Consider the following 21,940-nt stretch of genomic DNA (forward strand, 5'->3'; position numbering starts at 1 on the left):
CCCATCCCACTTCCACCTTAACCTATTTGGGACGAGTGCAGTCATCAGCTGCTACATTCGAGGCCCAAGTCTGCCGCTGCACTTGGCCCTCCTTAAACCTGTTGATGCCTTGGACTATCAAGAGACTACAATCAATGATTAAAAACTATTGTTCCCAACAGCACAAAAGTAATTCCCCGCCTCCCCAACACAACTCTTCTCTAGCCTCTATGTTCTACTGAGAAGTGTAGAGGAACAAAGGGACCTTGGAATGCAGGTCCACAAATCCCTGAAGGCAACAGGCCTGGTAGATAAGGTGGTTAAGAAGGCATACGAAATACTTGCCTATATTAGCTGAGGCATAGAATACAAGTTCAGGGAGGTTATGCTTGAACAGTATAAAACACTAGTTAGGCCACAGCTAGAGTACTGCGTGCAGTTCTGGTCACCACATTACAGGAAAGATGTGATTGCACTAAAGAGGGTACAGAGGGGATATACGAGGATATTGCCTGGACTGGAGAATTTTAGCTACGATGAAAGATTGGATAGGCTGGGATTGTTTTCTTTGGAACGGAGGAGGCTGAGGGGAGACCTTGAGGTGTATAAAATTATGAGGGGCTTAGATAGAGTGGATAGGAAGGACCTATTTCCCTTAGCAGAGAAGTCAATAATCAGGGGACATAGATTTAAAGTAATTAGTAGAAGGTTTAGAGGGGATTTGAAAGGAAATTTCTTCACCCAGAGGGTGATGGGGGTCTGGAACTCACTGCGTGAAAGGGTAGTAGAGGCAGAAACCCTCACCACAGTTAAAGGGTACTTGGATTGGCACTTGAAGTGCTATGGACCAAGAGCTGGAAAGTGGGAGTAGGCTGGATAGCTCTTTGTTGGCCGGCGCAGACACGATGGGCCAAAATGGCCTCCTTCCGTGCTGTAAATGTCTATGATTCTATACTGTGCCCTTCACACCTCCATAGCCACTAATCCTGCCCCCCACCCCACCCCCGCCGCCCTTTCTGGCCTCCAGTGATGCAGTCCTCTCCCAGCACTGATCCAATTATAGGAACATACGAACAGGAGTAAGCCATTTAGCCCCTCAAGTCTGTTCCGCCATTCAGTAAGATCATGGCTGGCCTGTGACCTAACTCTTTATACCCACTTTTGCCCCCTATCCCTCAACAAAAATCTATCAATCACAGATTTAAAATTAATTGAACTACCATTTGCAGAAGAGTTCCAAACTTCTATCACCCTTTGCATGTAGAATTTTCCCAACTTCACTCCTGAAAAGTCGGACTCCATGTTTTAGGCTATGTCCCCTAGTACTGAACTCCCCAACCAGCAGAAATAGTTTCTCGCCATCTACCCTATCAGTTCCCGTTAATATCGTGCAAACTTCGATCAAATCACGTAAGTGGATAAGCTCACTTGCCTATATTGAAAACCACATCAGTTTTCCCCATTCAGTTAATCCATTAATATCTCTGTTACAGAATACAACCCTAGTTTGTGTAATCTCTCCTCATAACTTAACCCTTTGTAATCCAGGTATCATTCTGGTAAATCTACACTGCACTCCCTCCAAGGCCAATATATTCTTCCTAACATGTGGTGCCCAGAACTGCTCACAGTACTCCAGGTATGGTCTAATTAGTGCTTTGTATAAATATAGCATAACTTCTAACCCATTGTATTCTAGTCGTGTAGATATGAAGGCCAGCATCCCATTAGCCTTTTTGATTATGTTCATGATATTTTAACAATCTTCATACATGGACCCCCAAGTCTCTCTGGTCCTCCACTGTTTCTAGCTTTTCACCATTTAGAAAGTACTCTGATCTATCCATTTTAGTTCCAAAGTGGATAACCTCACACTTGCATATGTTGAAGTCCATTTGGCAGTTTTGCCCATTTAATCTATTAATATCTCTTTTTGTAATTTTATGTTTCCATTTATACTGCTTACAATGCCGCCTATCTTTGTGTCATTGGCAAACTTGGATATGTGGCTCTCTATCCCATTGTCTAAGTAGTTAATAAATAGTGAATAGTTGAGGCCCCAACACAGATCCCTGTGGGACGCCACTAGCTGCATCATGCCAATTAGGGTACTTACTCATTATCCCAACTCACTGTCTCCTGTCACTCAGCCAATTTCCTAACCAGGTCAATAATTTGCCTTCAATTCCATGAGCTTCAATTTTAGGTAAGTCTCTGCTGAGGGATTTTATTAAACACTTTCTGGAAGTCCATATAAATAACATCCATAGACATTCCCTGGTCCACTACTTTGGTCTCCTTTTCAAAAAATTCAATCTAGTTCATCAGACCTTACAACTCTTTTGAGTAAACAAAACAATCATTAGATCAAGTGCCCCCCCCCCCCCAATCTGGGGGACACTAAAACATTTCACAAGGCCCTTTTTTTTGGGTGATTTTTGTGGGGTTTTTTGGTCACTAAAATCATGACCTACCTTACAAATCCATGCTGACTCTCTCAGAGAAAATTATCAAGGTGTTCTGTCACTCCATCCTTAATTACACATACTAATAATTTCCCTTTCTTCACCCCCCCCATCCCCATACATGCAGTTTATAGCAGACCCCCGCCCTCACCCCCAACTTATAGCAGGGTTCACCTGGTTAACCTCACTCCGGTCTCCAACTTACAAACTCAAAGCCAACTATAGTGACCTTCCTGGTCCATATGGCCCAATACCACACCAAGTGGTGCTGTTGCACACCAACTCAACAGGAGAGTTGCTCATAATTATTAAGTACATCACATACAATTCAGCGAGTATTTGCACATTAAAAAAACAAAAAGTAAGGCAACAATGTAGGCGTAGGACAAGTATAAATAACCTAACTACTGGTAACAATACACAAACAGATAGAATTATGATAAAACATGTAATAGAAGACTCAAGATTATGACCCAAGAGCTAATTTCAGAACAGAATTCTGAACAATGAGGCTTGTGTATTTGTGCAATTGTAAACACTGTAGCCAAAAACCAAGATCAAGCCACTTCTATGGTGAAAAGTTGATTGCGTTGTAATCAACCCAAAATTTGGCTTTATTAACAAATGGAATATTTGGAGTCTGATACAGCTTCCAACATAATATTGATAAACGTTTACTGTAAAGAAAGGCTACTTTAAAAGATCTAATCCAGAAAAGGGGATATAATGAATTTCTATATTAGGTACCAAACATTTACAACCAGTAATATTTTTTTTTTATTAATGTCCCATTTTATTCATTTTACAATTTGTTTTAAGCTTATAGAAAATTGTAAGTTAATGTACATGACACACAAAAACAGCAGCTATACAATTGTGTATCCTAACTGCTGAAATGTAAATAGAGATGCTTGCAACGTCGAGCACTCAAAAAGTGAGTGTGTTTTGGAGCAAGCAGCAAAAAAGTTTGGTGAAGGGCAAAATACATTCTGAAGCAAAGCCATATGCAGCGTTACAGGTTATGCAGAATTAAGGAGTCAGTAGCTAACAGGTGAACATTTTTAGGCACCATCTGAAAAATGTTAAGTGCATTGGTGATCAAAAACTAAAAAAAACACATGCTTGTGTCACAGATTTATTGCATTTGATGGGATACTTTACTATAATTTATGAAATTCAAAGTAATGCACATGTTTACAGGACAGTATCAATGCAAAAATAAAATCCTAGCTCTGACTACAATCAGGAACATATGTATGAATATGTAATCAAGTCATGTATCCCAAGCTTGCAAAGGCAGTCTTAAAGATTTATTTAGCAAAATGAATACAACAACAGTACTCTTACAATCTAGTCTTGGGAGTGTTATAGACATAGTGACTTTTAAAAAGAGGCATAATTCTTGTTATAGGGTAACTAGGCACAATGTCTTCGCTTTAACCAAAATGCAAAATACTGCAGATGCTGGAAATCTGAAAAAAAAACAACAGAAAATGCTGCAAATACACAGCAGATCAGGCAGCAAGCATCCAGAGAAAAGAATATAGGCTTTGTTTTTCAGGTCAATGACCTTCCATCAGAACGCTACCTTCCTCTCTCCACAGATTCTGTCTGACCTGCTGAATGTTTCCAGCATTTCCTGTCTTAGCCTTAAAGTTCACCAACTGTTTCATGATGTTGAACATTTTTAATATTGCAGTTTGAGAAAAGTACAATATTCTTGAAATTAAAATACTATTTATCCCCAGACTTGAGAAAACAAACTACTCGTACCGGAACATGAATTGAGATGGATTTTGTTAGTTGTTCCCTTTGAAAGGAAACTCCCAGGAGTCAGATTTTAAAAATATATATATACACACACACACACACACACCTAAAAAAAAATGTCAACCCTGATTCAGAACATGCCATCAAGGAGATGAGAGGATGCTTTTGTGGCTACTTTCATTTTTTTTTGAGATGAGGAGAAAAAGGAGGAGGAAAATTAAAATGAATCTTTTTAAAGTCAAGCTGGAATAAAGCTTTTGACTGGAACTCAAAACATAAAACCACAGGGGTGTTGGAATCTTACCCCAGTCTTGTAGCTGAAGTAGTTATAGTAAACCATGGTAAATTAAAATGTTGCTTGGATTTAAACATGGCCTGTTAATACTTTTGGGGATGAGGCCTGATTTTTCCCACACTATATAATGCCACGACGCAATTTTGCGAGTTACGGCTTTTTTTTTGTGGAGAGCTTTGTTTAAAATAGATTTATATTTCTCATCAGCAAACAAGATTTAAATTATGATAAATTTAGATCAATTGCATCAAAACTGTTTGCCATGGTGTAATGAATTTTATTTTTGATATAAAGTTGAGTTTTATCTTATTTCAACACAAAAACTGGTTAATCTTTTAAAACATCCATCTCACTAAAATGGCTGCTTTATATAACAAGGGTTTATATAACTCTCCACTTACGGCACCAAGACTTTTGACCTTAACTGAGTATCAAAGGGATGTGTTCATTTGTTGAGTAAATAGCAAAATACGTACAGAAGTGTTTTCAGAAACCAAAAGATGTACATACCAAGTAGGAATGAAAATCATATTTTGCACTGTGCAAAATATCTTTCTCTACTTGTTGAAAGCACTTAGTGAACACCCTTACATTTTCTAACCATCTGTTACCGGAATGAGATTTATGAAAACGCAGAGCGAAGAAACTACACTTCCACTTAATTTCCTTTAAGACGAGAAAAAAGGCTCCCAAAAAACAGTGCGACTCATCAATCCAAAGCAAGCATTGCTGTACATTGATAGCGGAAATTGAAACTGAAGATCCAAGCAATGTTACTGAAAAATTTCAAGCAGTTTCACATTTTGCATAACCTGTAATTTTGCAATGTCAATATAACATTTTTTTCATGTACTTGCCCTAACACCGTATAGCAACACTTGACTATCGTAATTCTAAAGCTGTCTTAGGTGGCCAATTTTGTTAAGATGTATTTTGAGTTCATTCCCACGCCAATATTTTGCATTTTCACTTAAATGTAATTTAGGTAGAATATACAAACTATTCAAAAGAAAGACCAATATTTAAAACAGACTAACTGCAACACTGACATAGCTGCATTGTAGTGGTTTGTTGCTGTGCCAGCTACATTAACAGTACAATACTATCATTGATCAAACACATGATAGAGCAAATACTGCACTTCTCACAGCTAATGGCTGCTGCAGTTCTGTACATGCAGATTCATATAAGCCAATATGATCATACTGTACAATGTAAACAGTGCAGGACTGATAAAATATTCCAATTTCTACAGGAAGCAGACGATCCAACAGGAATTTTCTTAAACCCGCAGTCAGGTTAAACCAAATCCACCTATTTTTTTTTTTTAAAGTGACATTCCTTCTCCATTCTTCTTCTTTACTTTCTCACATATTTGTTGGATGTGATTGCAAGACTGCACCCAGTTATTATCATGAAGCCCAATTTTGCAGCCCGGTGAATCTTTTTCCGTCTGCCAACAGCACATCCAGTATGAGCGCCCATAGGGTAAAACTTTGTAATAGGGTTTTGAGTGCCACCGACATGGTGACACATCCCCTTTTGAGTAATGCTTTTTGCACTGCTTGCATGGATCATCTTTGTATCGTGGGTCACGGACCCAGCGTGAATCAGTTGCTCTAATGTCATAGTTTTCTATAATGAACTTGAAATAAAGGCATGTGCATTTAAGAGCTGCCAGGGTTTTGGTAGGGAGAAACATGAAAATCTTCACCATGATGTGGTGTGGTAAAAAGGCCATGTACTGCTGAGGCTCAAGAAGCTGTTGGATTTTGAAGCGTGTTTCTAAGAACTCATGAGATACTTGCCTTCTTAGAGGAAAGGGCTCAGTTAATGAAGGGCATATGGTTCCAAACGATAGAAGAGAATTGCCCTGATATGCTTCTAAGCTTGTGTCAAATGTTCCACTTTTAGCCATCAGAAAGTCATCCCTGCATTGTGCAACATCCTGGATTTTCTCAGTAGTATTTTCATTAGAATCCAAGTTTTCCATATGGGATTGTTCAAGTGTGAAAAATAATTCTCCAGGAAGTGGTTCCTCACAAGGATTAGTCTCTTCCCGATTAGATCTAGTTACTGATGTACATTCTGTTGCTCCATTCACCCTACTAATCAGATTCCCATCCACCACACAAGATACCAGCTCCTCATCGACAATAACATCATTTGCATACTCACCCATACCAGTCCCTGGTAAAGTAAAGTTTGATACAAACTTATTGTCCGTTTCCCAACACAGGGATGGGGTATTACATGACTCCACTGACATCCCAACATCACTGCTGAAAACTTCTCTGGTACTGTTTGGCAATGATGTTTCTTCTTTGCAGGTTAATGAAGTCTCTTTGTTAGAGAGATCCAATACAACACCCGAAATGTTAACAGCGAGCGATGGAACATGTGTAGCATCGTCCTGTGATTCAGTGCAAGGTTTAGGACAGCTTGTGCTTATGTGGCTGTATTGTTCGTTGCTTTCCCCAATATTATCACCTGCTCTGGCTATCCCAGTGGATAATCTAACGACGTCCGTATTCTTGGTGCTTTGCTCTGATTGGTGCGGACTCGTCAGCAAAACCCTCCCCACCCCTCTCCGAAAGCTATTATTCCTAGACAAACTCTCCCCATTTCTGTCGTGCTGATTTTTCAAACACTCAGATTCAAGCTTAGCTATAACTTCTATAACTCGAACATATTCACCCTGTAGTTTATTATTTTCAGTTGACTTTTTGTGGCTTAAACCAAACTCAGGTCCTGTTGCAGAAATGGCTTCTGGTGAAGGGGACCCTCCCTTTGAATGCGCAATACCTGGCAGGTTAGCACTGGCATTTGTAAACGTTTTGCTACAGTCTGGGAGTAGAGAATTTGCCCTTTGTTCTAGAAGAGCCACCATTTCTGCTACAGAAAGGGAGCTACTATGACACAGTCCATCACCATTTTGTTTATCATTATTTACAGATGAACTTTCCTCATTGCTACTCGTTGTTGGGGGGTCAGCATGTAAACACCGTCTGTCAACATCCTTCACACTATCTTTTATTCTCATTGGTTGAATTTTTACTTTCTCTAGATCAACAGATTTACGTCTGCGTTTAGCAGTTGTAACCTCAGTATCCCAGCTGCTTTTTATTTTCATGGAGCCCGTCCTGTTATTGCACTGATGTGCTGCAAAGAAGGCTATTTTCTCCTTTGTATTACCAGGTTTTATGACTGCCCAGATATCCAGTGGTGCCTCCCCTTCTTCCTGATGAATCGAAGGAGGCAGAATATTTTCAGACATGTGTTTCTTTCTTCCCTTAAAGGTAACATTATCGGCTGGATTCCTCATATTGCACATTTTATTTTGAGAAATGAAACCAAAAGGTCTTGGACACCACAAGCTGATGTGAGATGCCACAGTACTAACTGTGATGGATTTACAGCATGACTGCTTGTTGCAGGTGGATTGGCATCTTTCAACTCTTACAGTCGCATGCTGGCTTGAGCAAAGCCCTCCAAGTGCCCCTTGGCTTGATTCAAGAGATGCATCTTTCTTTTGAAGCTTTGGATACGGCTTAAGGTGCATAGTGGCCAACCTGCAAATAGAGGGAAATGGTCACCGTATAGCTGACAATTTTTATTTATAGAAACACTAAGGAAGAGATACTGCATTATTTTACATATTGTGATCAGTACCTACCAAAAAATATTTAAATTCGTCTTGCGTCATAGCAATTATATCAGCTTACTACACAATACTAATTTTTGTAGAAGTTCTGGAGACCAGAGCCTGTGGAGTCTCCTTCTGTGGTTCTATACCTGGGAGCTCTACAAACAACCTCCACAAATCTTCATCAGTGGACAACATCCTTGGCAAACCACAGCACCAAGCATAACTGCACCCTTATGCACATGACACAGCAGGCCAACTCCTGTATTAGTTGAAATCAAACATTTCCCAAATGTCAACAGTTTGTATCGTCAGAAAGAAAATCCTATTTTATCTCGAGGATTTGTGCAGCAGATCCAACTCAACCCTTTAGAGCATACTGAACCCAATAGGGTCTGGTTGGGTAAACAGTGGCCACTTAACTCTGGAGACCACCATAACCCTGAGAGGGCAGCCACTTTATGGTGACAGCAGATGAAATAGGAGTGTATATCACAATACCTGTAATGTGAATTCCCCCACATTCCCCACTTAAACATTCGTCTCACTTAGTTTCAACTCCACCGGCCCCTACACGTATGGGGACCAATTTTCCACATGGCTGAATTTTGGCACAGTTGCAGAGGTATATCTGATTTTTTAGTGGCCGGATGCGCAAAAAAAAAGTTGGAAGTTTTGCCGGAATAAACTTTCATTTTGGAGCGGTGCAGATTGTCCTTAAGCTCTGTGGGTGGAGTTTAAGGTCTGCGCCGAAAAACTGAGGTTGCCAGGGTAACGAGGGACACTGAATTTATCCTGTAGCGTCATTGCTGATTTTTCTCTACCCTAGAACTTCTATTTTCATAACATTCCAAGAACCCAACTTTTAAAAATTGATTTGTCTCTTGAGTGATGGCCTCCCGCCCCCGGTACCGCTTCTATCCCGGGACGAAAGGCCTCCCCTGCCCCTGGTGCCGTGTCTTCAGCTCCACTAAAACAATAGTGCCTTCGCTGCGCCGATTTTAAGTGCAGCTAAGGTTTTTTAAGAACTGTGCACTGCGCCGTTTTTGAAAAAATCCTACTTGGCCAAACTCGCTTAACTGGCCAGAAATGGCGCAGCCAGCACCCTCAGTGATGTCAAAAAATCAGCAACTAAAAAAAAATTAAAAATCTCCAATAAGGAGTTTAGGATGGAGCAGAAACTTTGGTGAAACTTGCAGATTTTAGTCTGCTCCAAAAAAACGGTGCGGAATGGTGGCGAAAATTCAGCCCACAATCTTGGAAAGAGACTGAAAATAGCACTCTTAATCCCCAGGTGGACCGGTTCTCAGCAGACAGTAGGCATCTTGGTAGGTGTATGGTGAGCTCGGGAGACGCAACAGATGAGTTTTGGTTCTTAAGGAAGTTCAGTAGTGAGTTTAAGATAAGTATGTTGCTTAACAATTTATTGCCCAAGTTTTATATTTTCTAGCTGTTTATACAGCTGCAACTATCTAAGTGGTTGCTGGATGCTAGTTCAAACACAAGCAGCTAGATGCTAACTGGTGATTGCACAGCTGTGCTGACTGGTGCAGCGGAAACAGTTCCAACAAGCATATAAAGACAGCATACCAGAGAGTCTGCAGAAATAATCAGAAGTTGTGAGATTAAGAGTTTCTGGTTTTTACCAGACTGATTCTTGGGATGGCGGGACTGACATATCAAGAAAGACTGGATCAACTGGGCTTGTATTCACTGGAGTTCAGAAGAATGAGAGGGGATCTCATCGAAATGTTTAAAATTCTGACGGGTTTAGACAGGTTAGATGCAGGAAGAATGTTCCCAATATTAGGGGAGTCCAGAACCAGGGGTCACAGTCTAAGGATAAGGGGTAAGCCATTTAGGACCGAGATGAGGAGAAACTTCTTCACCCAGAGAGTGGTGAACCTGTGGAATTCTCTACCATAGAAAGTTGTTGAGGCCAATTCACTAAATATATTCAAATAGGAGTTAGATGTAGTCCTTACTACTAGGGGGATCAAGGGAGAAAGCAGGAATGGGGTACTGAAGTTGCATGTTCAGCCATGAACTCATTGAATGGTGGTGCAGGCTTGAAGGGCCAAATGGCCTACTCCTGCACTTATTTTCTATGTTTTCTATGTCTATGTTTATGGGAGATTGGTGCTAAAAGGAAGCTCCAACTCACTGTGATAAGAGGGAGTTTTGTCACATTTAGATGGGACAATCCATGTCCAGACCGGGGTCAAACAGGGCTGCATCATTGCCCCAACCCTCTTCTCAATCTTCCTCGCCGCCATGTTCCACCTCACAATCAACAAGCTCCCCCCGCTGGACTGGAACTAAACTACAGAACTAGTAGGAAGCTGTTTAACCTATGCCGCCTCCAGGCCAGGTCCAAGATCATCCTAACCCCTGTCGTTGAGGTGCAGTATGCGGACGACGCCTGCGTTTGTGCACATTCAGAGGCTGAATTCCAGGATATAGTCAATGTATTCACTGAGGCAGGCATATGAAAGCATGGGCCTTACGCTTAATATCCGTAAGACAAAGGTCCTCCACCAGCCTGTCCCCGCTGCACAGCACTGCCCTCCAATCATCAAGATCCACGGCACGGCCCTGGACAACGTGGACCATTTCCCATATCTCGGGAGCCTCTTATCAATAAAGGCAGACATTGATGTGGAGATTCAGCATCGCTTCCAGTGCACCAGTGCAGCCTTCGGCTGTCTGAGGAAAAGAGTGTTTGAGGACCAGACCCTCAAATCTACCACCAAGCTCATGGTCTACAGGGCTGTAGTAATACCCGCCCTCCTGTATGGATCTGAGGCATGGACAATGTATAGAATGCACCTCAAGTCGCTGGAGACATATCACCAACGATGTCGCCGTAAGATCCTGCAAATCCCCTGGGAGGACAGGCACACCAACATCAGTGTCCTTGACCAGACTAAAATCCCAAGTATTGAAGCACTGACCACGCACGATCAGCTTCGCTGGGTAGGCCACATAGTTCGCATGCCAGATACAAGACTCCCTAAGCTTTATGTGGAGCTCCTTCACGGCAAACGAGCCAAAGGAGGACAGCAGAAACGTTATAAGGATACCCTCAAAACCTCCCTGGTAAAGTGTAACATCACACTGACACCTGGGAGACCCTGGCCGAAAACCGCCCGAGGTGGAGAAAGTCCATCCGGGAGGGTGTTGAGCTCTTCCGAGTCTCAACGCAAAGAGCATGAAGAGGCCAAGCGCAGGCAGCGGAAGGAGCATGCGGCAAACCAGTCCCACTGACCCCTTCCCTCGACAAATGTCTGTCCCACCTGTAACAGGGTCTGTGGCTCTCGTATCGGACTGTTCAGCCATCAAAGAACTCACTTTGGGAGTGGAAGCAAGTCCTCCTCAATTCTGAGGGACTGCCTATGATGGTGATGATGATGGGACCAGCACAAGAAGATATCAGGATCACATGGACAGCATGTGTGCAACATGCATACTATGAACTGTCCTTGATCCACAAGGTACGCAGAAGGAATGCACTTGCGTGAAATGTGAGTGGATTGTGACCGACAAACATAACATTGCCAAGCTCAAGGAACAATTGTTTACATACAAGACAAGTGTTTATCCTAAAACACATACTTCAAATAATGGCTACTACACAAATTGAGAGTCAAAGTTTGATCGTGAAGCAAGATGAGGAAGTGGCTGACTGCCCACATAGGGGGACAAAGGAGACAGAAGGTAAAATTGCAAACACTACAGCGCTTTTCAAAATGTAGTCCTTGAAAAACCCATTAAAGCAGTCAAAAATGGTGACAATGGGGATAGCCAAGAGCAATGCGTTGCACCATGGAACAAAGGGCTATCTGCAGAAAGGAGGGCGTTGACTGAACAGGAAGATAGCTGTTGTAAGACACTCTATAATTAGGAGATTGATCGTGTTTTCTGTAGTCACGACTCAAGTGCAGGAGCATAGGACATGAAGCGGATGAGTAAGATTCAAGAGCCATGGGGTTCACATTGGAAAGGGCAGGGTCAAGATATTACAAGGCCATTTTTCAAGAGCTGGAATAGATTAAGGTTCAAAACCTCCAGGACAGTAATCTCAGGATTGCTTCTGGTTCCATCTGCTGCATCAAAGAGAGATAGCTAAGGCACATGAAAGTGTAGTTTAAAGGATGGTGTATAGGGAAGAGGTTTCAGATTGCTTGGACCTTAGGACTATTTTTGGGGAACAAGGAAGCCATATAGGAGGGTACCAAACTTCCTACTGAGAGGGGGGGTGGTAAATAGAGTAATCTAGGAGGATTTAAACGAGTATGGCAGGGGAAGGACAATTAAAGGCTTTATCCTGGACAGAACAGTAGATATTGAAACGAGAGAATAGAACAGTGTATATTGGAAATAGAAACAACAGAGAGTACAGAAGTCACAGCAGAGACTAAAGAACAGTGAAGGACAGTACAAGTGTATACAAAATGATAACGAACAGCAGAGTACAGAGTAGGGTTATGACTCTAAAAAGGGATGCTAGCACAAAAAGACATAGCAACCTCAATATTAGAGGTAACGGAGCCCTCAACTTTCCACATGCAAATCCCATGAGTCTCAAAACTAAAATGGGAGATATCAAAGTTTGTGCTAACAAAAGAGCTTCTGACATTAAGGGCGTCACAGAGATTTAGCTAAATAATGTTAGGAATAAATTTATAGGGATATAGAATGCACTGCAAGGATAGAAAGAAAAAGCTAGGTAGGACAGCTAGGAAAGTGGCTCTTTATGTTAATCAGGGCATACTGATAAAACATCTTGGCTGATTGGAATTGGGTACAGATGAGACGGAAGCATTGTGAATTTAAATGACATCAAGGTAAAGAAACTAATGATTGGAATGATATAGGTCACCAGATCAAGAAGACACATTAAGGTCTGAAACTTGATACTCAAATAAGGGGAAATAAAATATAATAGTTCTATTTCAATTTATCAGATATAAATTAGGATTATAATAGGAGTAATTGAGAAAAACATGCTTCTGGATGTGATAATGAACGGTTAACATGACCCAAATGATTAAACAAGCTACAACGCAGGAGGTGAAATTAAACGCAACATGGTGTGAAATAACCAGGTGATGCAGACGTATTTTACAGTGAGAGCGCACCTTGAAAATAGTCACCAGAACATGATGGATTTTAGTGTCTATTTTATGTTAGACAAAGAGAGGAGTACAACACACAATTATTAGAAAATAGTTTGTAAGGGAATGAAGAGCAAGCTGAGAGCAAGACACCGAACTATTAATTTAGAATGGAGAAGTAGAGGAAAATGTAGAACAATTTCAAGAATACACACTTGTTAATGCATAGCAGATGCTAACTTTAAACTCAATACTGTGTAATAACCAGGGAAGACATACAGTAGAGAAAAAGAGTGAAAAGTGAAAAGCAGGGAGTAAGGACAAAAAAATTATTTCTTCAAGTAGACAGGAATTACAAAAATTAAGGTTATGAGGGCTAAGAACTGATCAAGAGATCAAAAATAGATAAGAATAGCATTGCGAGGAATATAAAACATAATGGTCAGCGGTGAACAAACGGTGCTTGCCGTTCATAGGCTTACAGCTGCCCACAGACTTTCTGTGGACTTTTGCGTGGCAATTTACAGTCATCAGGAGTCTGATATAGCGTAGCGCGCTCTACAGGGGATCTGGGACCTGTGTAAACAGGGCAAGCAACAGCACGTCTTCTCAAACAATCAGACTGAAAAGTCCTTACTGAGGCACATAGTCTAAGTCTGTTAGTGGAGTACCACAATTTCATGCCCTTCATGTGTTTCAATGTCGAATCGCTGTGTGAGGTAACGATGCATCGAAGCTTGTGTAGGAGCAGGACAACACTGACAGCAACTTCCTGAATTCCACGTTTATCTGCACGTGAGAGCACCGGAAGTTGCTGTCTGAATTACTCCATAACAACAGTGAGCGCTGTTAGCCTCACCATTATTCTTACCACAAAATTCAGGACATTGTAAAAGGATTTCTTCAATATATTCATAGCAAACAGGCAAAGTGGGACACCTGAAGGATTTCAAAGAGGATGCTATATCAAGTGACCAAAGAATTGCAAGTTGCTAAGATCCTAAGAAAATCAAATGCAACATGAGGTGAAGAACAGGATGAACCCATTGAAGGAAGCAAAAGTTCACGTCCAATAGAATAGCCTGACTACCAGAGTTCTTTGAGATAAACTTTACAGACAGGAAGACTTTGTGAATGTTGTTTATTTAGATTTTAGTGCAGCTTTTAATATAGTGCTATATAGGAGATTAGTCCACAAAGTTAGAATGCATGGTGGAGTATATATGAAGCAGAGGAAGCAAAAGGTTTGTGGAGCTGGACTGGCATGGAACAATGGCCCCAAGTTTCCACATGATTTGCTCCTGATTTTTAGGAGCAACTGGTGTAGAACGGAGTATCTTAGAAATCGGAATTCTCGTCATTTAGTTTGCTCCAGTTCTAGTCAGTTAGAACAGTTTCACTTTGGAACAGAATTTTTTTTTCAAAAGGGGGCGTGTCCGGCCACTTACGCCTGATTTCAAAGTTTCGTGAGTGAAAACTTACTCCAAACTAACTTAGAATGGAGTAAGTGAAGATTTTTGTACGCTGGAAAAAACCTTGTCTCCACTTTAGAAAATAAGGCGTAGGGAATGGTGAGGGGGGGGTGTTTAAAGGGAAGTTTACAAACATTAAACACTTCAGCTTTACAAATAAAGAGCCACCATCAATAATAAATGATAAATACATCAATAAATCAACCAATAAATCAATCAAAAAAAATTAATAAGAAATAATTTAAGAAAAAAAATCAATAAATAAAACATTTTCTACTTACCGACTGCAGCACCGGGAGCCCTCCAACTTCGTGCTGGGATGCCCCCCTCAGTGTGTCTCTGTCAGTGTCTCTATCTCTCTCTGTCTCTCAAGTGTCTGTGTTTCTGACAGCGAGGGGAGGGGGAGGAGAGGGAGAGAGGGGGGGAGCAGAGAGAGGGAAGGGGGAGTTGGGGGGGGGGGGGAGGAGATTCGGGGGGGGAGGGGGGAAGGAGATCCGGGGGGGAAGGGGGAAGGAGATCCGGAGGGGAAGGGGGAAGGAGATCCGGAGGGGAGGGGGGAAGGAGATCCGGAGGGGGAGGGGGAAGGAGATTCGGGGGGAAGGAAATTGGGGGGGGGGGGGGGAGGAGATTGGAGGGGGAGAGAGATGTGGGGGAGGGGGAAGGAGATTGGGGGGGGGGGGGGAAGTTGAACGGGCCGGGCCCGAGACTTGGGGCAGGGCCCGTCCCCAGCACCAGATTTACAGGTAGGTGGCATGGGGTCGGGGGGGGGGGGGGGGGGTGGGAGGGAGGTCGGTTCGGGTCGGGGGGGAGGGAGAGGGAGGTCAGGTCGGGGGGAGGAAGGTCAGGTCGGATCGGGGGCGGGGGTGGGGGTGGGGAGCAGGTGTCGGGTCCGGTCCGGGAGTGGGGGGAGCGGGTGTCTGGTCCGGTCCGGGGGCAGGGGGGAGCGGGTGTCGGTTCCGGTCCGGGGGTGGGCGTCGGGTCCGGTCCGGGGGCGGGGGGAGCGGGTCTCGGGTCCAGTCCGGGGGCGGGGGAGGAGAGCGGGTGTCGGGTCCGGTCCAGTGGCGGGCGGGGAGGAGCGGGTGTCGGGTCCGGTCCGGGGGCGGGTGTCGGGTCCGGTCTGGTCCGGAGGCGGGAAGCGGGAGTCGAGTCGGGTCGGGAGGAAGCAGGAGCTGGCTGTGGGAGGAGTCTTATTCACGCAGCCCCAGTGAGGCCATTCGGCCAGGGCTAGGGGCTGCGTGCTTCGGGCCCCTCCCACACAGTTTCGGGCGCCTGGAGCTACTGCACTTGCGTGCCCACTGTCGCGCGCATGTGCAGAGGTCCCGGCACTGTTTTCGGCGCAGGGACCTGGCTCCGCCCCCTACAGCTCCTGCTGCGCTGCGCCGAGGGCCAGAGGACCTGCAGGTAGATGGAGAATCTGGAGGGTTTTTTTAAGCGCACTTTGTGGCGCGAAAAACGAGCGTCCAGGTCGGGACTGTGCCGTTCTAGGCGCGGCTCGAAACTTGGGCCCAATATAACTAGTGAGGTGCCTTGGGGATCTGTGCTGAAGCTGCTACTGTTTATAATGTACTTAAAATGATGGAGTGGGAACAGAAACAAAACTCTCCAAGTTTGCAGATGATACCAAACTGGGACGAACTGTAAACAATCGGCAACAGGCTGATCAAATTTGCAGGGTACATTTCTTTTTGCTGTTGCTACATACCGTAAAATCTGGTCTTTTACATCACACCTTCATGACTTGTTTGGAGTCATAAACGTATCAAAACCAACTTGCACAAGGGAACAAGAGTTTACCTGAAGAGAGGGGAAAGTCATTAAGCAAAAAAAGTTGCAATTTTTTTAAAATTGGTAAGACAAAGGATTGGGAGCGGGGGGGAAATAGGTAGTTAGAAGATGCACCGACACTAGTTTACATTCGAATAACATACAAGGTCTGTACAAGAAAAGTGTCAAAAAAGATGCCAACAGAGCCCATCGACACTGTGTCAATCTAATGATTTTAAGTGTTACAGCTCAACTTTTATTAACTTCAGCAGAATATTCAATATCTTCAACCTCCACCCCTCCCAATTAGAAAAGTCCTTGTACGAGATCATGGAAAGTGATCTATGGTGCCTGTTTGTATGGAACAGTAGTTACTCGAAAGGATAAAGATAATGAGGAGAGAAAAAAAACATAAAAGTTAAAGGAAAAAATGATTTTTGGAAGCTTGTGGTTCAGATACCATACAAAAACTTAAATTTATGTAACAGCCTTTCACATAACAAAACATCACAAGATGTTTTTACAGGAGGAAAGGTGGAGACCAATCATGACCGGAAGAAGCGGGAGCAGAGTGGAGCGGCATAAAAAGAGACTGGAGGCCCAAGACCGGAAGGAGCGGGAGCAAAGCACCATAAATAGAGGCGCCGATCTAAAAACAAAATCAAACAGGAGAGCAGGTAGGTGATTGGTTGGTGAGTATTACAGCTTTTCTTTGCTTTCTAAGTTACGGAAGGGGGTTAATTAAGAGCTGAGAAACTGTAATTTGCTAGTACTTATTAAATTAATAACTTAAAACATAAAATTATTAAACTAAACTAAAATATTGATTGAATCAAAGATTTAACTAATTCATTAATAAAGGAAACAAAGTTAGAGATGGTAGGGCAGCTGGTGTGGCGTAACTGCAGCATGTTGGCGGAAAACATTACGATCCTGAGCAACCACATCTGCAGTAAGTGTCTGCAACTCAAGGAACTTCGGCTTAGAATTGTTGAGCTGAAGACAAGTGCAGACATTGCGATGCATCAGGGAGGGAGAGTTTACCTGGACACTGCTCTAGGAGGCAGTCACACCCTTAAGGTTCAATAGTACTTTAGAAATTATGGGGCCAAGTTTCGGCCTGAGTTACTCCTGTTTTTTTGGAGCAACTGGTTTAGAATGGAGTATCTTAGAAATTGCAATTCTCGGCATTTAGTTTGCTCCAGTTCTAGTCAGTTAGGGAGGGAGAGAGGGAGAGAGAGGGAGAGGGAGAGGGAGAGAGGGAGGGAGGGGGAGAGGGAAAGGAGGGGGAGAAGGGAGGGAGGGAGGGAGGGAGGGAGGGAGGGGAGAGAGGCTGGCCGGGCCCAGCCCCCAGCACCGGATTTAAAGGTAGGTGGCCGGGGGTCGGGTCGGGTCCTGGGGGGGGCGGGGGTCCAGGGTGGGAGTCGGGTCAGGAGGAAGCAGGAGCTGGGCGTGGGAGGTGCAGCCTGATCCACGCAGCCCCAGTGAGGCCATTCGGCCAGGGCTAGGGGCTGCGTGCTTCGGGCCCCTCCCACACAGTTTTGGGCACCTGGAGCTACTGCACATGCGCGCCCACTGTAGCGCGCCTGTGCAGAGGTCCCGGCACTGTTTTCAGTGCTGGGACCTGGCTCCGCCCCCTACAGCTCGTGCTGCGCCGCGCCCAGCTCCAGAGGACCTGCATGGAGCCGGAGAATTGGTAAGTATTTTTTTAGGCGCACTTTCTAGCGCGAAAAACGGGTGTCCAGGTCGGGGCTGCGCCGTTCTAGGCCCGGCCCGAAACTTGGGGCCCAATCAATGGTCAGGGACAGGATGATGTGACTGAGTCAGGAAGGTATGGGGACCCAGGATGCAGTGATGGAGGAGCTTCAGCTCTTGACCCTGTCCAACTGGCCATGGCACCGTGGTACAGGGGGCCATCCAAGTGAGGAGAGAAGGAAGAAATGTGGTAGTGGACAGTAGAGTCAGGGGATAGATACTGTTCTCTGCAGCCGCGACAATAAGCAGGACCTCAAGGGTAATAATATCTGGATTACTGCCTGAGCCATGCACAAATTGGCAGAGGGTCAAGCAGATCAGAGAATTAAATGCGTGGCTCAAAGAGTGGTGTGGGAAGAAGGGGTTTCAATTCATGGGGCACTGGCAGGGGTATTGGGGAAAGAGGAAGCTGTTCCGTCGGGACGGTCTCCACTTAAACTGGGCTGGGAGCAGCGTCCTTGCAAATTGATTAAACTAGGACTGTAGATCGGGCTTTAATAGAGCAGTATAGCGATTTGGGTAAAAATAAGCAGAGTGTGACAGGGAGGGACAGAGCGTTTGATGGTAGCAGTGCAGCAGAGAATAAGGTCAAAGCAGGGGATAATAATAAAAAAGTTTAAATTAAATTAAATTAAAGGCTCTTTATCCGAATGCACGGAGCATTCGTAACAAGATAGATGAACCAGTGGCACAAATAGAGATCAATGGGTTTGATCTAATGGCCATTACAGAGACGTGGTTGCAAGGTGGCAAGGGAGTTAGATGTGGCCCTTATGGCTAAAGGGATCAAGGGATACGGAGAGAAAGCAGGAATGGGGTACTGAAGTGTATGATCATATTGAATGGTGGTGCAGACTCGAAGGGCTGAATGGCCTGCTCCTGCACCTATTTTCTATATTGGGAACTAAATGTTCCAGGGTACTTGACGTTTTGAAAAAACAGGCAGAATGGTAAAGGAGGGGGTGGGGGTAGCCCTGATAATAAAGGATGACAAAAGGATAGGAGAGAGAAAGGATCTTGGCTTGGAAGATCAAGAAGTAGAATCAGTAAGGGTGGAGATAAAAAGTAACAAGGGGCAGAAAACACTGGTGGGAATAGTATATGGGTCCCCTAACAGTAGCTATACCGTTGGACAGATTATCAAGAAATAGAAGCTTGTAACAAAGGTAATACAATAATCATGGGGGATGTTAATCTTCATATAGACTGGACAAATCAAATTGGCAAAGGTAGTCTGGAGGATGAGTTCATGGAATGCATTGGGGACAGTTTCCTAGAACAATACGTCATGGAACCAACCAGGGAACAAGCTATTTTAGATCTTGTATTGTGTAATGAGACAGGGTTAATTAACAATCTCATAGTAAAGGGTCCTCTGGGGCAGAGTGATCATAATACAATAGAATTTCACATTACGTTTGAGTGTAACTTGCCCAAGTCCGAAACTAGAGTCTTAAACTTAAATAAAGCTAAGTTGGCTAAGGTAGATTAGAAAAATAGATTAAAAGGTATGGCAGTAGATAAGCAGTAGCTAAAATTTAAATAAATATTTCATAATTCTCAACAAAAATACATTCCATTGAGAAACAAAAACTACAAAAGGAAATGTGATCCATCCGTGGCTAAGTAAAGAAGTTAAGGATAGCTTAGATTGAAAGAAGCTTATAATGTTGCGAAGAATAGTAGTAAGCCTGAGGATTGGGAGAGTTTCAGAAACCAGCAAAGGATGACCAAAAAATTGATAAAAAGGAAAAAATAAGACAGAGAAAACTAGCAAGAAATATAAAAACAGATTGTAAGAGCTTCTACAAGTATGTATAAAGGAAGAAAGTAACAAAAGTAAACATTGGACCTTTAGAGGCTGAGACAGGAGAAATTATTATGGGGAATAAGGAAATGGCAGAAATGTTACAAATATTTTGTATCTGTCTTCACAGTAGAAGGTGCAAAAAGCATACCTAAAATGGTAGGGAACCAAGGGTCTAATGAGGGTGAGGAACTTAATGTCATTAATATAAGTAGAGAAAAAGTACTCGAGAAACTAATGATACTAAAAGCTGACAAATCCCCTGGACCCGACAGCCAACATCCTAGGGTTCTAAAAGAGGTGGCTGCAGAGATAGTGGATGCATTGATTTTGATCTTTCAAAATTCACAAGATTTTAGAATGGTCCCAGTGGATTGGAAGGTAGCAAATGTAACACCGTTATTAAAGAAGGGGGGGGGGGGGGGGGCGGGGAAGAGAGAAAACAGGGAACTACAGGCCAGTTAGCCTGACGTCAGACATTGGGAAAATGCTGGAGTCCATTATTAAAGAAGTAGTAGTAGAACATTTAGAAAATCATAATGCAGTCAAGAGGAGTCAGCATGGTTTTATGAAAGAGAAATAGTGTTTGATAAATTTGCTGGAGTTCTTTGAGGATGTAACTAGTAGGGTAGATAAAAGGGAACCGGTGGATGATGTATATTTGGATTTCCAAAAAGCATTCGATAAGGTGCCACATAAAAGCTTATTACACAAGATAAGGGATCATGAGATTGGAGGTAATGTATTAGCATGGATAGAGGTTTGGTTTACCGACAGAAAACAGAGAGTAGGAATAAACGGGTCTTTTTTTAGGATGGCAAGCTGTAACTAGTGGGGTGCTCAAGGATCAGTGCTGGGGCCTCAACTATTTACAATCTTTATTAATGACGTAGATGAAGAGACCGAGTGTAAAACATCCAAGTTTGCTGACAATACAAATCTAGGTGGGACAGTAAGCTGTGAGAACACAAAGCTTCTGCAAAGGGATATAGATAAACTAAGAGAGTGGGCAGGAAGGTGGCAGATGGAGTATAATTTAGGGAAATGTAAGGTTATTCACTTCGGTTGGAAGAATAGAAAAACAAAATATTTTTTTAAATGGTGAGAAACTTTTAAATGTTGTTGTTGAGAGATTTGGGTGTCCCTGTGGAAGAAACACAGAAAGCTATCATGCAGGTACAGCAAGCAATAAGGAAGGCAAATGGCATGTTGTCCTTTATTGCAAGGGGATTGGAGTATAACAGGAAGGAAGTCTTGCTATAATTGTATAGGGCCTTGGTGAGATCATACTTCGAGTACTGTGCACAGTTTTGGTCTCCTTATCCAAAGAATGATGAACTTGCTTTGGAGGCGGTGCAACGGAGGTTCATGAGATTGATTCCTGGGAGGGGCTGTCTTATGACGAGAGACTGTGTAGAATAGGCCTTTACTCTCTGGACTTTAGAAAAACGAGAGGTGATCTCAATGAAACATACAAGACTCTGAAGGGGATTGATAGGGTAGATGCCGAGAGATTGTTTCCCCTGGCTGGAGTGTCTCGAACTAGGGGGCACATTCTCAGGTTAAAGGGTGGGCCATTTAAGACAGAGTCGACGAGGAATTTCTTAACTCAGAGGGTTGTGAATCTTTGGAATTATCTGCCCCAGAGGGCTGTGGATGTTGAGTCTCTGAATATATTCAAGGCTGAAATAGATAGATTTTTGGAGTCTAGTGGAATCAAGGGATATGGAGATCGGGCAGGAAAGTGGAGTTGAGGTCAATGATCAGCCATGATCTTATTGAATGCGAAGCAGGCTCGAGGGGCCATATAAAAACATAGAAAATAGGTGCAGGAGTAGGCCATTCGGCCCTTCGAGCCTGCACCACCATT

General features: G+C 43.3%; 1 protein-coding gene across 3 annotated transcripts in view; it reads right to left on the bottom strand.

The window, feature by feature from the left end:
• Window positions 1-3,062: 3,062 nt before the first annotated feature.
• Window positions 3,063-21,940, bottom strand: part of fbxo34 (F-box protein 34) — a 63,412-nt gene continuing 44,534 nt past the window's right edge. For all 3 annotated transcript variants that reach the window (XM_070879168.1, XM_070879169.1, XM_070879170.1), the window contains 2 exons: window positions 16,447-16,538; window positions 3,063-8,081 (listed from right to left, as the gene is read on the bottom strand). In XM_070879168.1, coding sequence (XP_070735269.1) covers window positions 5,837-8,071 — 2,235 coding nt within the window. In that variant the 5' untranslated portion in view covers window positions 8,072-8,081; window positions 16,447-16,538 and the 3' untranslated portion in view covers window positions 3,063-5,836. The remainder of the gene's footprint in view (window positions 8,082-16,446; window positions 16,539-21,940) is intronic.

This window comes from Pristiophorus japonicus, chromosome 4 (genome assembly GCF_044704955.1).
Source record: "Pristiophorus japonicus isolate sPriJap1 chromosome 4, sPriJap1.hap1, whole genome shotgun sequence".
NCBI lineage: Eukaryota > Metazoa > Chordata > Chondrichthyes > Pristiophoridae > Pristiophorus > Pristiophorus japonicus.